General features: G+C 31.2%; 2 protein-coding genes across 2 annotated transcripts in view; both read left to right on the top strand.

Annotated features, from left to right (window-relative positions):
- Positions 1-18,090, top strand: part of LOC143201077 (polyubiquitin-A-like) — a 32,258-nt gene that overhangs the window by 4,339 nt on the left and 9,829 nt on the right. Inside the window, exon 2 of the mRNA XM_076411931.1 lies at positions 12,749-13,481. Coding sequence (XP_076268046.1) covers positions 12,750-13,481 — 732 coding nt within the window. The 5' untranslated portion in view covers position 12,749. The remainder of the gene's footprint in view (positions 1-12,748; positions 13,482-18,090) is intronic.
- On the top strand, positions 1,683-5,085 carry LOC143201076 (polyubiquitin-A). Its single transcript, XM_076411930.1, has one exon. It carries the CDS (start codon positions 1,824-1,826, stop codon positions 5,019-5,021), a length of 3,198 nt encoding a protein of 1,065 aa, XP_076268045.1. The 5' UTR covers positions 1,683-1,823; the 3' UTR covers positions 5,022-5,085.

Here is an 18,090-nt window from a genome sequence, read left to right as displayed (position 1 = left end):
TGCAGATTTTTGTCAAGACTTTAACTGGCAAAACCATTACTCTGGAGGTTGAGGCATCTGACACTATTGAAAACGTTAAAGCCAAGATTCAAGATAAAGAAGGCATTCCTCCAGACCAACAGCGATTGATCTTTGCTGGCAAACAACTAGAAGATGGACGTACTCTTTCTGATTACAACATCCAAAAGGAATCTACACTTCACTTAGTGTTGAGATTGAGAGGAGGCATGCAGATTTTTGTCAAGACTTTAACTGGCAAAACCATTACTCTGGAGGTTGAGGCATCTGACACTATTGAAAACGTTAAAGCCAAGATTCAAGATAAAGAAGGCATTCCTCCAGACCAACAGCGATTGATCTTTGCTGGTAAACAACTAGAAGATGGACGTACACTTTCAGACTACAACATCCAAAAGGAATCTACACTTCACTTAGTGTTGAGATTGAGAGGAGGCATGCAGATTTTTGTCAAGACTTTAACTGGCAAAACCATTACTCTGGAGGTTGAGGCATCTGACACTATTGAAAACGTTAAAGCCAAGATTCAAGATAAAGAAGGCATTCCTCCAGACCAACAGCGATTGATCTTTGCTGGTAAACAACTAGAAGATGGACGTACACTTTCAGACTACAACATCCAAAAGGAATCTACACTTCACTTAGTGTTGAGATTGAGAGGAGGCATGCAGATTTTTGTCAAGACTTTAACTGGCAAAACCATTACTCTGGAGGTTGAGGCATCTGACACTATTGAAAACGTTAAAGCCAAGATTCAAGATAAAGAAGGCATTCCTCCAGACCAACAGCGATTGATCTTTGCTGGTAAACAACTAGAAGATGGACGTACACTTTCAGACTACAACATCCAAAAGGAATCTACACTTCACTTAGTGTTGAGATTGAGAGGAGGCATGCAGATTTTTGTCAAGACTTTAACTGGCAAAACCATTACTCTGGAGGTTGAGGCATCTGACACTATTGAAAACGTTAAAGCCAAGATTCAAGATAAAGAAGGCATTCCTCCAGACCAACAGCGATTGATCTTTGCTGGCAAACAACTAGAAGATGGACGTACTCTTTCTGATTACAACATCCAAAAGGAATCTACACTTCACTTAGTGTTGAGATTGAGAGGAGGCATGCAGATTTTTGTCAAGACTTTAACTGGCAAAACCATTACTCTGGAGGTTGAGGCATCTGACACTATTGAAAACGTTAAAGCCAAGATTCAAGATAAAGAAGGCATTCCTCCAGACCAACAGCGATTGATCTTTGCTGGTAAACAACTAGAAGATGGACGTACACTTTCAGACTACAACATCCAAAAGGAATCTACACTTCACTTAGTGTTGAGATTGAGAGGAGGCATGCAGATTTTTGTCAAGACTTTAACTGGCAAAACCATTACTCTGGAGGTTGAGGCATCTGACACTATTGAAAACGTTAAAGCCAAGATTCAAGATAAAGAAGGCATTCCTCCAGACCAACAGCGATTGATCTTTGCTGGTAAACAACTAGAAGATGGACGTACACTTTCAGACTACAACATCCAAAAGGAATCTACACTTCACTTAGTGTTGAGATTGAGAGGAGGCATGCAGATTTTTGTCAAGACTTTAACTGGCAAAACCATTACTCTGGAGGTTGAGGCATCTGACACTATTGAAAACGTTAAAGCCAAGATTCAAGATAAAGAAGGCATTCCTCCAGACCAACAGCGATTGATCTTTGCTGGCAAACAACTAGAAGATGGACGTACTCTTTCTGATTACAACATCCAAAAGGAATCTACACTTCACTTAGTGTTGAGATTGAGAGGAGGCATGCAGATTTTTGTAAAGACTTTAACTGGTAAAACTATCACTCTTGAAGTTGAGCCATCCGATACCATTGAAAACGTCAAAGCCAAGATTCAAGATAAAGAAGGCATTCCACCAGACCAACAGCGATTGATCTTTGCTGGCAAACAACTAGAAGATGGACGTACTCTTTCTGATTACAATATCCAGAAGGAATCTACACTTCATCTGGTATTGAGATTGAGAGGAGGCATGCAAATTTTTGTCAAGACTTTAACTGGCAAAACAATCACCTTAGAAGTTGAGCCATCAGACACCATTGAAAATGTAAAAGCTAAGATTCAAGATAAAGAAGGCATTCCTCCAGACCAACAGCGATTGATCTTTGCTGGCAAACAACTAGAAGATGGACGTACTCTTTCTGATTACAACATCCAAAAGGAATCTACACTTCACTTAGTGTTGAGATTGAGAGGAGGCATGCAGATTTTTGTAAAGACTTTAACTGGTAAAACTATCACTCTTGAAGTTGAGCCATCCGATACCATTGAAAACGTCAAAGCCAAGATTCAAGATAAAGAAGGCATTCCACCAGACCAACAGCGATTGATCTTTGCTGGCAAACAACTAGAAGATGGACGTACTCTTTCTGATTACAACATCCAAAAGGAATCTACACTTCACTTAGTGTTGAGATTGAGAGGAGGCATGCAGATTTTTGTAAAGACTTTAACTGGTAAAACTATCACTCTTGAAGTTGAGCCATCCGATACCATTGAAAACGTCAAAGCCAAGATTCAAGATAAAGAAGGCATTCCACCAGACCAACAGCGATTGATCTTTGCTGGCAAACAACTAGAAGATGGACGTACTCTTTCTGATTACAATATCCAGAAGGAATCTACACTTCATCTGGTATTGAGATTGAGAGGAGGCATGCAAATTTTTGTCAAGACTTTAACTGGCAAAACAATCACCTTAGAAGTTGAGCCATCAGACACCATTGAAAATGTAAAAGCCAAGATTCAAGATAAAGAAGGCATTCCTCCAGACCAACAGCGATTGATCTTTGCTGGCAAACAACTAGAAGATGGACGTACTCTTTCTGATTACAACATCCAAAAGGAATCTACACTTCACTTAGTGTTGAGATTGAGAGGAGGCATGCAGATTTTTGTAAAGACTTTAACTGGTAAAACTATCACTCTTGAAGTTGAGCCATCCGATACCATTGAAAACGTCAAAGCCAAGATTCAAGATAAAGAAGGCATTCCACCAGACCAACAGCGATTGATCTTTGCTGGCAAACAACTAGAAGATGGACGTACTCTTTCTGATTACAACATCCAAAAGGAATCTACACTTCACTTAGTGTTGAGATTGAGAGGAGGCATGCAGATTTTTGTAAAGACTTTAACTGGTAAAACTATCACTCTTGAAGTTGAGCCATCCGATACCATTGAAAACGTCAAAGCCAAGATTCAAGATAAAGAAGGCATTCCACCAGACCAACAGCGATTGATCTTTGCTGGCAAACAACTAGAAGATGGACGTACTCTTTCTGATTACAACATCCAAAAGGAATCTACACTTCACTTAGTGTTGAGATTGAGAGGAGGCATGCAGATTTTTGTCAAGACTTTAACTGGCAAAACCATTACTCTGGAGGTTGAGGCATCTGACACTATTGAAAACGTTAAAGCCAAGATTCAAGATAAAGAAGGCATTCCTCCAGACCAACAGCGATTGATCTTTGCTGGCAAACAACTAGAAGATGGACGTACACTTTCAGACTACAACATCCAAAAGGAATCTACTCTTCACTTAGTGTTGAGATTGAGAGGAGGCATGCAGATTTTTGTCAAGACTTTAACTGGCAAAACCATTACTCTGGAGGTTGAGGCATCTGACACTATTGAAAACGTTAAAGCCAAGATTCAAGATAAAGAAGGCATTCCTCCAGACCAACAGCGATTGATCTTTGCTGGTAAACAACTAGAAGATGGACGTACACTTTCAGACTACAACATCCAAAAGGAATCTACTCTTCACTTAGTGTTGAGATTGAGAGGAGGCATGCAGATTTTTGTGAAGACTTTAACCGGCAAAACCATTACTCTGGAGGTTGAGGCATCTGACACTATTGAAAACGTTAAAGCCAAGATTCAAGATAAAGAAGGCATTCCTCCAGACCAACAGCGATTGATCTTTGCTGGCAAACAACTAGAAGATGGACGTACTCTTTCTGATTACAACATCCAAAAGGAATCTACACTTCACTTAGTGTTGAGATTGAGAGGAGGCATGCAGATTTTTGTCAAGACTTTAACTGGCAAAACCATTACTCTGGAGGTTGAGGCATCTGACACTATTGAAAACGTTAAAGCCAAGATTCAAGATAAAGAAGGCATTCCTCCAGACCAACAGCGATTGATCTTTGCTGGTAAACAACTAGAAGATGGACGTACACTTTCAGACTACAACATCCAAAAGGAATCTACACTTCACTTAGTGTTGAGATTGAGAGGAGGCATGCAGATTTTTGTCAAGACTTTAACTGGCAAAACCATTACTCTGGAGGTTGAAGCCTCTGACACTATTGAAAACGTCAAAGCCAAGATTCAAGATAAAGAAGGCATTCCCCCAGACCAACAGCGATTGATCTTTGCTGGCAAACAACTCGAAGATGGACGTACTCTTTCTGATTACAATATCCAGAAGGAATCTACACTTCATCTGGTATTGAGATTGAGAGGAGGCATGCAAATTTTTGTCAAGACTTTAACTGGCAAAACAATCACCTTAGAAGTTGAGCCATCAGACACCATTGAAAATGTAAAAGCTAAGATTCAAGACAAAGAAGGCATTCCTCCAGACCAACAGCGTTTGATCTTCGCTGGCAAACAATTGGAAGACGGACGCACTCTTTCTGACTACAATATCCAGAAGGAATCTACACTTCACCTGGTATTGAGATTGAGAGGAGGCATGCAGATTTTTGTCAAAACTTTAACTGGTAAAACGATCACCCTTGAAGTTGAACCATCAGACACGATTGAAAATGTAAAAGCTAAAATTCAAGATAAAGAAGGTATTCCTCCAGATCAACAGCGATTGATCTTTGCTGGTAAACAATTGGAAGATGGTCGTACCCTATCTGATTACAATATTCAAAAGGAGTCCACATTGCATTTAGTGCTAAGGCTCAGAGGTGGCAATTAAAAACATTTTTATTTTTACTTTGATATATTTTTAAACTAATGTGAAATAAATATCTGCAGTAATACATGTTTTTTTTTCTTACTCTTAACTTATTTGAAGACCATGTATTTAAAACTGAATATTTTTAAATTAGTATTTTATAATAAGCAACCCTTAATAACTCGAAGTGAAGATATTTTGAGTGTTTGGATAGCAGTTTTTGGGAGTTTGGATGTAAGAACCCTATTGGTAGTATATAATAGTTGATAATTAATAACCAATGCAGATGTAAAAATACTTATAGCTGATTTATATTCAAGTTGAAAAACAGGAAATAGAATTAAAAGATATCAGGTTATTAGTTGTTTTTAACTCTATTATTTTTATTATAAAGTACTACTAGAAACACATTCTCTACACGGAAATTTGTATAAAAACATTTTACTAAGATAAAATAGGAATTAAGTGTGGTTAAAAATTAATCACTCAAAATATTTTTAACATTTCTCATATCATTCAACTAATAACTAAATATATATATATATGTTAATATCAAGTGAACGTAAAAAATTTACTAGACCTTTGCCTTCCTTTATTATATTTTAATTCGTAGTACATGCATACAAAATATTTTTGTCGCCAGGCTAGTTTTATAGAGAATGGGAGAGGCTGTGGGTATTTTTCTTTCATCATAGAGTAATCAGTAAAATATCATTCTTAATTTTATCTTCTATTCGGAAAAACGTAGTTTACTAACATAATGAAATAATTGAATTATAACTATAGCCTAGGTGACTATTTTTAAAAACCACTTTATGACAATTCTACGTATTTATTTTAACCACAACAAAAATTATTATAAGAAAAATTGTCGTCGGAAATAATGAAATTTTAAATGCGCCCTAAAACACTCAAAATGTGCCAGTGACGTAGTTGTTTTGGTCTTTTTTATACTGTGGTCGTACTGGACGGTTTTTATGAGTATAGGTTTATTTATATATTATTTTTAAGTCTTATGTTCTAATTAGATACTATATCGTGCATCAATGGTGTCTGGGCCCCTAATGTATTTATACATCTCTAAAAAACCCAAATAAGAAGGGGATTTTCTTAATAATAATATAATTCTAATATAGCTATTTAGTATTTTAAGTAAATTTAATAATGTCTAAAGTGTACTTAACTTAATATTGAGGTAAATAACACTGTTGTTTAACACTCTTATTTATATAATATTTTAGGGTTGAGCCTCAATTGTTTTGTTTATGGTGTATAGGAGTCCTTAAAAATTGTTTTTTTTCAGTAACCAAATAATATACCTATTATAAATTATAAAAGGCCAATATAAAATATCTGGTGTGTTGTAAATGAAATAATAGTTCCATGGGCTATACTTCACCAGGTTTGGAAAAATGATACATGCATTTTAAAATAAATTTATTTTTAATAATCTGTTTATAGTATACTATTTTGAATCAATATTTTTGTTATTCTTTATTATCGTCATGTAGCCCACTATGAAGTATCAATAGAAATAGATATACAATAGCAATGCAATATAATTTTATATTAAAATCATTAAAAAATATTTTCTAATAAATAATAATAAAATAAATAAACAATTTTGACATATAAATAATATCCAAATAAAAAATGTCGATATTTTCCAATACTTTTTCAAATATATATCGACCGTTATAACATAGAGTATCGAACTTTTTTAACAATTCTTTACCTCCCACCCTTTCTACAGAAAAGAATGTTCTCAGAAAATGTAGGGTTTAAGTGAATAAACATCGATATTGACTAAAAGAATTGTATTGGAAAATAAAAATTAATTGTTGTTCATGATTTTCAATAATTAATATATTTTGTATATGTACTTTCAAGTATCGATAATTTTATGCCCATATAAAGTATTATCTAGCGATCCCATAACAAGAAACTATGGCTGTCAGCCGCCATGGAAAATATTAATAGAACATTTTAACGATATTTGAAATATTTCAATATTATTAAAAAAATATCGATATATCGGAGAAAAAGATTGCGATATTTTACAGGAGATATAGCCATACTTTTAAGAAAAAATAAAAATATTTGTGTACCAGCCCAGAGAAATATCGACATTTTCTTAACAAAGAAAAACTGACTATTAATACAATTTTAATAATAAGTACAAAATGCACTAACATATAAAATTTAGTACCAATTTAAAAGGTTTATTAGAAATTTCAAAAGGTTTTTTATAAAGTTTAAGAACTATCTTTAACATTTTTGAACCATTAAGAATTTTATATCTGTATTCCTGTCCTATACTATTAAATGAAATTATTCACTTTTGAGGAACTTCTAGGATCCATTTATTGGATCAATTTAAGTACATATTTTGTATTTTAGTAATACTGGTTGTTTTCCTATAAGGTTATTTGTTCATTGTTAAATTTTATTGTTTTCTTCCCTAATTAGAACTTTCTGAGAATGTAGTTAAGATCAATTTAAGACTGTTTATGAACATACTTTCTTAGCTTATTTAAAAGTCACTTTTATAACCATTAAATTGCGCAAGAGAGAAAAAACTATTTAATTCAACGTGTAACCTTTCTAGTATTGATGTGTTGATTTTTTAGTAATCCGATACGGCCAATCAACCAACAGCAAATCATATTAATGGCTTTTGTTGCGACTGTATTATATTGGGATATTTTATATTTTTATTCGTATTAGTAGTATTTTATGTATTTATTTCGTTTTAGAGAAACTGCGGTATTGTCAATAGCATATTGTATAGCTAGTCAGGTATTTTTGATGTTTGGTTTTCTTATCAATTTATATATCTACTTATAAAGCTGTAAAGTCTTAATTGGGGTAATAAGCAATAAAACGCCAGGGTTGGGTAGTATTTGAATTACTTGTATTTAGAAATTGTAATTAAAATACAAATACAAGTTTTGTATTTTAATTACATCTTGAAAATATAATTTGTTATACATATTTCAAGTACCTGACGCTGGTGTGCTTGTTAAATGTCAATGGTTTCTTGGTTGTTTGAATATTTACATGTCTAAATATGTACCTTTATATTAGTCTACGGCAGTATACGAGTATAATCTTTTAACTCACATAAAAGTTATATTTACGATTTATTTAATACATAGAAATTAACTTGGATAAACATAAACACTGGTTCTTCTCGAACGTTAATGTGGCTGCATTTGAATATCATGAGAATTTTATTTACTAGCTCACGTCTTCATGTAAGAAAGCCACATTTAGGCATTTTTCTCTTTCCATAAATATTAAGGAATCGGATGTTAGAAAAGGGCAATAGATCCTACTTTCCTAGAAACTTACTAGAAACTAGAACATAATTGCTGCAGTTTTAGATTAGATTCAGGGCAACAAGTGTTACTATAGCAAACTTCTGCTTACTTTAACGTCTGTCCTAATCAGGTTAGATTGTCTGCAGGTTTATAATTTAAGGAATTTTACTGTTATATTTATGTTTGCAACTAAAAGAGAGATTAAAAAGAATATTTGATAGGATTTTACTTTACAAAATGCTTTGGTTGTCAGAGGCATCACAATACGTGGCAGGCAAATAATTCCAAACTTTTAATTCATGCCCTAAAGGTATATTAAAAAAAAAAAAAAACATGAAATAACGCATAAGAGTAACAGGAACAGCAGTACTAGTAAAGAATATCATGATTTTATTGTTTCTGAGGACAGTTACAGTGTTCAGTCACAAGTGTCAAAAATAGTCATTATCATCATTTTAACCTAATTAAAAAGAGACAAAATGCTGTCCGATGGGTCGAACATATAACCGAATCAATCTATAAAATTAGATTTGTGTTGGCACTGCTCGACCCTGATGCCAAATGTCTACAAGATTCTCCAAAATGTTAGTGATAATTAGATGTTATAAGTCCAATTTGATACGGCAACGTTGTGACGTAATTATTTTTGATGTCGCACTGGGCTGTTTTATTGTATATACTATATAAAGAATTTATTGAACACTTGCATTGTATCATTGTAACATGTTACTCTCTCGTGTTTCAACACCTATTAATGCTTCACCATGCCATTATGCTTTCACCACATTACACTTTTAGTTCTTCCAATCAAACAGCCAATGCACGTCATTAAGACCATCGAACATATTGATATATTCAGTTTAAAAAAGCGCAAAATCCTTTTTAAACTCAAGGCATTTTTCTTTCTGATTTTACTAATTAGCATTACTCTAGTTAAAAAGAGACAGAAAGAAGTCTGATGTGCCAGAACATGTAAGAAAATCGGTCTATATGTAAAACTTGATTGTGACTATTCAATAAATATGCATTAGATGGACTATAAAGTAAAAATAAATTATATTTTGTAACGTTATTTTTATTTCGTTATTTTATTTAAATTTTGTTGATAGAGTCAATAGAAACTAAAACTTAAATTTGGTGCGGCAACGTTGCATTATAAATTTTGTTAGGAATGATTTTCTGGTGCATATTTTTAGGATCAAGGCTACTACTAACAATCAAACACATCTAAATAATAAGATATGAATTTTATTCATAATTGTATACAAGTTTTAGATATCATAGTCATTGAAATCAACTCACGAGGATCAATATTTTATTTTAAACAGTTACGAATTGTATATTTACATCATTCAAGTTGTACAAAAATGTTCGTTACAAAAAACCATACAAAAATGTTGTAGGGTGAGAGGTACGGCTCGATGACTAGCAACACTGCACTGATGTTGTTGATGAAAAGTCGCTTTCACGCGTCTTACCGTAAAACAGAAAGAATTAAACTAGGTGCATCTAAAATCGTCTCTCGCAAATGCAAACATCTTTTATACTCACGTAACAACAATGTAAACAAGTTGTCAACAAGATATTTAACAGTTCTGAATTAAAACTACTGGACGGTTTTTATGGGTATAGGTTTATTTATACATTATTTTTAAGTCCTATGTTCTAATTAGATACTCTATCGTGCATCAATGGTGTCTGGGCCCCTAATGTATTTATACATCTCGAAAAAATCCAAATAAGTATAGTATTTTCATAATAATAATATCATTCTAATGTAGCTGTTTAGTATTTTAAGTAACTTTAATAATGTCTAAAGTGTATTTAACTTAATATTGAGGTAAATAACACTTTTGTTAATATTTTAGGGTTAAGCCTCAATTGTTTTGTTTACTGTGTATATGAGTCCCCAATAATTGTTTTTTTTTCAGTAACCAAATAATATACTTATTATAAATTATAAAAGGCCAATATAAAATATCTGGTGTCTTGTGAATGAAATAATAGTTCCATGGGCTATACTTCACCAGGTTAGGAAAAATGATACATGCGTTTTAAAATAAATTTATTTTTAATAATCTGTTTATTGTATACAATTTTGAATCGATATTTTTGTTATTCTTTATTATGGTCATGTAGCCCACTACAAAGTATCAAAAGAAATAGATATACAGTAACAATGCTAATTTTATATTAAAATCATTAAAAAATATTTTCTAATAAATAATAATAAAATAAATAAACAGTTTTGACATATAAGTAATATCCAAATAAAAAATTTCGATATTTTCCAATACTTTTTCAAATATATATTGACAGTTATAATATAGAGTATCGAACTTTTTTGACAATTCTTTACCTCCCACCCTTTTTACACAAAAGAATGTTCTCAGAAAAAGTAGGGTTAAAGTGAATAAACATCGATATTGACCAAAAGAATTGTATTGGAAAATAAAAATTAATTGTTGTTCATGATTTCCAATAATTAATATATTTTGTATATGTACTTTCAAATATCGATAATTTTATGCTCATAGAATGTATTATCTAGCGATCCAATAACAAGAAACTTGGCTATCAGCCGCCATGGAAAATATCGATAGAACGTTCTAACGATATTTGAAATATTTCAATATTATTAAAAAAATATCGATATATCGGAGAAAAAGATTGCGATATTTTACAGGAGATATAGCCATACTTTTAAGAAAAAATAAAAATATTTGTGTACCAGCCCAGAGAAATATCGACATTTTCTTAACAAAGAAAAACTGACTATTAATAAAATTTTAATAATAAGTACTAAAATGAACTAACATATAAAATTTAGTACGAATTTAAAAGGTTTATTAGAAATTTCAAAAGGTTTTTTATAAAGTTTAAGAAATATCTTTAACATTTTTGAAATATCGAAAATATCGACTTACAAAAATATCGATATATAGGCTAAAAATATCGATATAACCTTCTCTCGTTAATTTTCCACATCCCTACAATTAATATTTCGAAATGTATTTTATTTGGAGGGGGTATTGACTTTCAGACCTCAAAAAAGGCCTTATAAGGTCTGAATCTAGAAGTTGCTGAACAGTTTAAAGCAATAAGCAAAAAGTGGGCTTTGTTGTATATCGTGCTCTATTGTGTAAACGTAGTTGTGATAGGAAGTTATAGTTATCAGTGTTTATAAAAAAGCTATAAGTAAGTATAACTTTGAAATAAATTTCTTTGTATTCATGACAATGCAGATTTTGCTTTGTTTAAGGGTTTCTTAGCAAATTTTAAATTTCTTTCCAACAAAAATTATAATATTTGTGTGTTCCTTTAATGTTATTTAGATAAAAATTATTCAGGAAGGCTAAGGTTAGCATCATTATGTTTCAATTTATTATTTGTTAATGTGTTTTATGTATTACGTATTACTGAAAATGTTTTCAATGTTTCAATACGTATTAGGTCTTTGTTATAGAATAGTTCGTGAATTGTTATGTTCATTAGTGTTGGCAATGTTATTTTTACCAGATTACTGATATATCATATATCAATATACTTATTTCGCAGTATTATAATTTAGTTTGGTTATGTATTAACTTTTTAATAGGAAGTTACAAATTTAACGATATTAATTCTCTTTAATACATAATTCATTGCAATGCGCAATGCATTAAATGTATCAATATTTTAATATACCTAGTCGAATTAAAAGTTGAAAAAGCACTCATAATAAAATCGAGTTTGTATATGTTCCTCAGATTTACTAATATGCCTTTCTTTTTACTACCACTAAATACCTTAAAATAATATAATTAGATTGTTTTAACTGAAACATTGAGAACATTAATGAAAACGAAAAAAACAAAACAAAGTAGACGTCAAATATGGTATATTGCAATATCATAGTAATAGCATCGATATATATTCAGTTATGTATATTCATATAGTATTTGCTTTGCTTTTGTTTTACACCTTTTTACACCACCAATCTGTTGTTCCTTGCATGTATGGATTTTTTTCTTGTACAAGCACTAGGAACTATAAAAATAATATTGATATGTACAAATTTAACATACCTGTGATCTTCGAAAATTAGCTGGCTATTCTGATAATTTTCTTGATATTCTTACATGTAGAGTTTAATATAATTTTTATTCACTTTTAAATTTATTTGTTTCTGAAATTTATAAAATTTGATTACATTTATATTAATTTTACAACCATGTATAAGAAATTGACAAGCAAGTAAAAGCAAACCATACAACTGGCAAATGCTAGACATAATGTAGACACATAATACACAATAGACACATAACTAGACCTAATGTAGATTATTCTAAAGTGTATGTGGATAGCAAACCAATCCTATACTACATGTTGTTTACTTTCTTATGTTCAATTTATATTTTGCATTAGTATATTTTTTTATTGCAGCATGCAGATTTTCGTGAAGACTTTGACTGGCAAAACCATCACCCTGGAGGCTGAGGCATCTGACACAATCGAAAATGTTAAAGCCAAGATTCAAGATAAAGAAGGCATTCCACCAGACCAGCAGCGATTGATCTTTGCTGGTAAACAACTAGAAGATGGACGTACATTGTCTGATTACAACATCCAAAAGGAATCAACTCTTCACTTAGTGTTGAGATTGAGGGGAGGCATGCAAATTATTGTCAAGACTTTAACTGGCAAAACCATTACTCTGGAGGTTGAAGCCTCTGACACTATTGAAAATGCGAAAGCCAAGATTCAAGATAAAGAAGGCATTGCCCCAGACCAACAGCGATTGATCTTTGCTGGTAAACAACTAGAAGATGGACGTACATTGTCTGATTACAACATCCAGAAGGAATCAACTCTTCACTTAGTGTTGAGATTGAGGGGAGGCATGCAAATTATTGTCAAGACTTTAACTGGCAAAACCATTACTCTGGAGGTTGAAGCCTCTGACACTATTGAAAATGCGAAAGCCAAGATTCAAGATAAAGAAGGCATTGCCCCAGACCAACAGCGATTGATCTTTGCTGGTAAACAACTAGAAGATGGACGTACTCTTTCTGATTACAATATCCAGAAGGAATCTACACTTCACCTGGTATTGAGATTGAGAGGAGGCATGCAGATTTTTGCCAAAACTTTAACTGGTAAAACGATCACCCTTGAAGTTGAACCATCAGACACGATTGAAAATGTAAAAGCTAAAATTCGAGATAAAGAAGGTATTCCTCCAGATCAACAGCGATTGATCTTTGCTGGTAAACAATTGGAAGATGGTCGTACCCTATCTGATTACAATATTCAAAAGGAGTCCACATTGCATTTAGTGCTAAGACTCAGAGGTGGCAATTAAAAGCATTTTTATTTGTATTTTGATATATTTTTAAATTAATGTGAAATAAATATCTGCAGTAATACATGTTTTTTTTTCTTACTCTTAACTTATTTGAAGACCATGTATTTAAAACTGAATATTTTTAAATTAGTATTTTATAATAAGCAACCCTTAATAACTCGAAGTGAAGATATTTTGAGTGTTTGGATAGCAGTTTTTGGGAGTTTGGATGTAAGAACCCTATTGGTAGTATATAATAGTTGATAATTAATAACCAATGCAGATGTAAAAATACTTATAGCTGATTTATATTCAAGATGAAAAACAGGAAATAGAATTAAAAGATATTAAGTTATTAGTTGTTTTTAGCTCTATTCGATATATATATTCGATATTCTGTATCGATATATCGGAGAAAAAATTGCGATATTTTACAGGAGATATAGCCATACATTTAAGAAAATATAAAAATATTTGTATACCAGCCCAGAGAAATATCGACAGTTTCTTAACAAAGAAAAACTGACTATTAATACAATTTTAATAATAAGTACTAAAATGCACTAACATATAAAATTTAGTACCAATTCAAAAGGTTTATTAGAAATTTCAAAAGGTTTTTTATAAAGTTTAAGAAATATCTTTAACATTTTTGAACCATTAAGAATTTTATATCTGTATTCCTGTCCTATACTATTAAATGAAATTATTCACTTTTGAGGAACTTCTAGGATCCATTTATTGGATCAATTTAAGTACATATTTTGTATTTTAGTAATACTGGTTGTTTTCCTATAAGGTTATTTGTTCATTGTTAAATTTTATTGTTTTCTTCCCTAATTAGAACTTTCTGAGAATGTAGTTAAGATCAATTTAAGACTGTTTATGAACATACTTTCTTAGCTTATTTAAAAGTCACTTTTATAACCATTAAATTGCGCAAGAGAGAAAAAACTATTTAATTCAACGTGTAACCTTTCTAGTATTGATGTGTTGATTTTTTAGTAATCCGATACGGCCAATCAACCAACAGCAAATCATATTAATGGCTTTTGTTGCGACTGTATTATATTGGGATATTTTATATTTTTATTCGTATTATTAGTATTTTATGTATTTATTTCGTTTTAGAGAAACTGTGGTATTGTTAATAGCATATTGTATAGCAAGTCAGGTATTTTTGATGTTTGGTTTTCTTATCAATTTATATACCTACTTATAAAGCTGGAAATTCTTAATTGGGGTAATAAGCAATAAAACGCCAGGGTTGGGTAGTATTTGAATTACTTGTATTTAGAAATTGTAATTAAAATACAAATACATGTTTTGTATTTTAATTACATCTTGAAAATATAATTTGTTATACATATTTCAAGTACCTGACGCTGGTGTGCTTGTTAAATGTCAATGGTTTCTTGGTTGTTTGAATATTTACATGTCTAAATATGTACCTTTATATTAGTCTACGGCAGTATACGAGTATAATCTTTTAACTCACATAAAAGTTATATTTACGATTTATTTAATACATAGAAATTAACTTGGATAAACATAAACACTGGTTCTTCTCGAACGTTAATGTGGCTGCATTTGAATATCATGAGAATTTTATTTACTAGCTCACGTCTTCATGTAAGAAAGCCACATTTAGGCAATTTTCTCTTTCCATAAATATTAAGGAATCGGATGTTAGAAAAGGGCAATAGATCCTACTTTCCTAGAAACTTACTAGAAACTAGAACATAATTGCTGCAGTTTTAGATTAGATTCAGGGCAACAAGTGTTACTATAGCAAACTTCTGCTTACTTTAACGTCTGTCCTAATCAGGTTAGATTGTCTGCAGGTTTCTAATTTAAGGAATTTTACTGTTATATTTATGTTTGCAACTAAAACAGAGATTAAAAAGAATATTTGATAGGATTTTACTTTACAACTTACATGCTTTGGTTGTCAGAGGCATCACAATACGTGACAGGCAAATAATTCCAAACTTTTAATTCATGCCCTAAAGGTATATTAAAAAAAAACATGAAATAACGCATAAGAGTAACAGGAACAGCAGTACTAGTAAAGAATATCATGATTTTATTGTTTCTGAGGACAGTTACAGTGTTCAGTCACAGGTGTCAAAAATAGTCATTATCATCATTTTAACCTAATTAAAAAGAGACAAAATGCTGTCCGATGGGTCGAACATATAACCGAATCAATCTATAAAATTAGATTTGTGTTGGCACTGCTCGACCCTGATGCCAAATGTCTACAAGATTCTCCAAAATGTTAGTGATAATTAGATGTTATAAGTCCAATTTGATACGGCAACGTTGTGACGTAATAATTTTTGATGGCGCACTGGGCTGTTTTATTGTATATACTATATAAAGAATTTATTGAACACTTGCATTGTATCATTGTAACATGTTACTCTCTCGTGTTTCAACACCTATTAATGCTTCACCATGCCATTATGCTTTCACCACATTACACTTTTAGTTCTTCCAATCAAACAGCCAATGCACGTCATTAAGACCATCGAACATATTGATATATTCAGTTTATAAAAACGCAAAATCCTTTTTAAACTCAAGGCATTTTTCTTTCTGATTTTACTAATTAGCATTACTCTAGTTAAAAAGAGACAGAAAGAAGTCTGATGTGCCAGAACATGTAAGAAAATCGGTCTATATATAAAACTCGATTTGTGTTGATACTGGTCGACACCGTTGTCATATGTCAATGGGCACATAATAGAACTACTCTAATCTACGAGCTATTGTGACTATTCAATAAATATGCATTAGATGTACTATAAAGTAAAAATAAATTATATTTTGTAACGTTATTTTTATTTCGTTATTTTATTTAAATTTTGTTGATAGAGTCAATAGAAGCTAAAACTTAAATTTGGTGCGGCAACGTTGTATTATAAATTTTGTTAGGAATGATTTTCTAGTGCATATTTTCAGGATCAAGGCTACTACTAACAATCAAACACATCTAAATAATAAGATATGAATTTTATTCATAATTGTATACAAGTTTTAAATATCATAGTCATTTAAATCAACTCACGAGGATCAATATTTTATTTTAAACAGTTACGAATTGTATATTTACATCATTCAAGTTGTACAAAAATGTTTGTTACAAAAAACCATACAAAAATGTAGTAGGATGAGAGGTACGGCTCGATGACTAGCAACACTGATCTGATGTTGTTGATGAGAAGTCGCTTTCACGCGTCTTACCGTAAAACAGAAAGAATTAAACTAGGTGCATCTAAAATCGTCTCTCGCAAATGCAAACATCTTTTATACTCACGTAACAACAATGTAAACAAGTTGTCAACAAGATATTTAACAGTTCTGAATTAAAACTACTGGACGGTTTTTATGGGTATAGGTTTATTTATACATTATTTTTAAGTCCTATGTTCTAATTAGATACTCTATCGTGCATCAATGGTGTCTGGGCCCCTAATGTATTTATACATCTCGAAAAAATCCAAATAAGTATAGTATTTTCATAATAATAATATCATTCTAATGTAGCTGTTTAGTATTTTAAGTAATTTTAATAATGTCTAAAGTGTATTTAACTTAATATTGAGGTAAATAACACTGTTGTTAATATTTTAGGGTTAAGCCTCAATTGTTTTGTTTACTGTGTATATGAGTCCCCAATAATTGTTTTTTTTTCAGTAACCAAATAATATACTTATTATAAATTATAAAAGGCCAATATAAAATATCTGGTGTCTTGTGAATGAAATAATAGTTCCATGGGCTATACTTCACCAGGTTAGGAAAAATGATACATGCATTTTAAAATAAATTTATTTTTAATAATCTGTTTATTGTATACTATTTTGAATCGATATTTTTGTTATTCTTTATTATCGTCATGTAGCCCACTATAAAGTATCAAAAGAAATAGATATACAGTAACAATGCTAATTTTATATTAAAATCATTAAAAAAATATTTTCTAATAAATAATAATAAAATAAATAAACAGTTTTGACATATGAGTAATATCCAAATAAAAAATTTCGATATTTTCCAATACTTTTTCAAATATATATTGACAGTTATAATATAGAGTATCGAACTTTTTGACAATTCTTTACCTCCCACCCTTTTTACACAAAAGAATGTTCTCAGAAAAAGTAGGGTTAAAGTGAATAAATATCGATATTGACTAAAAGAATTGTATTGGAAAATAAAAATTAATTGTTGTTCATGATTTCCAATAATTAATATATTTTGTATATGTACTTTCAAATATCGATAATTTTATGCTCATAGAATATATTATCTAGCGATCCAATAACAAGAAACTATGGCTGTCAGCCGCCATGGAAAATATCGATAGAACGTTCTAACGATATTTGAAATATTTCAATATTATTAAAAAAATATCGATATATCGGAGAAAAAG

Source organism: Rhynchophorus ferrugineus, unplaced genomic scaffold (assembly GCF_030347505.1).
Source record: "Rhynchophorus ferrugineus isolate W39M unplaced genomic scaffold, kcgeb_rfMv2 rfM8, whole genome shotgun sequence".
Classification (NCBI taxonomy): Eukaryota; Metazoa; Arthropoda; class Insecta; order Coleoptera; family Curculionidae; genus Rhynchophorus; species Rhynchophorus ferrugineus.
This window is presented reverse-complemented; position numbering and strand designations above follow the sequence as displayed.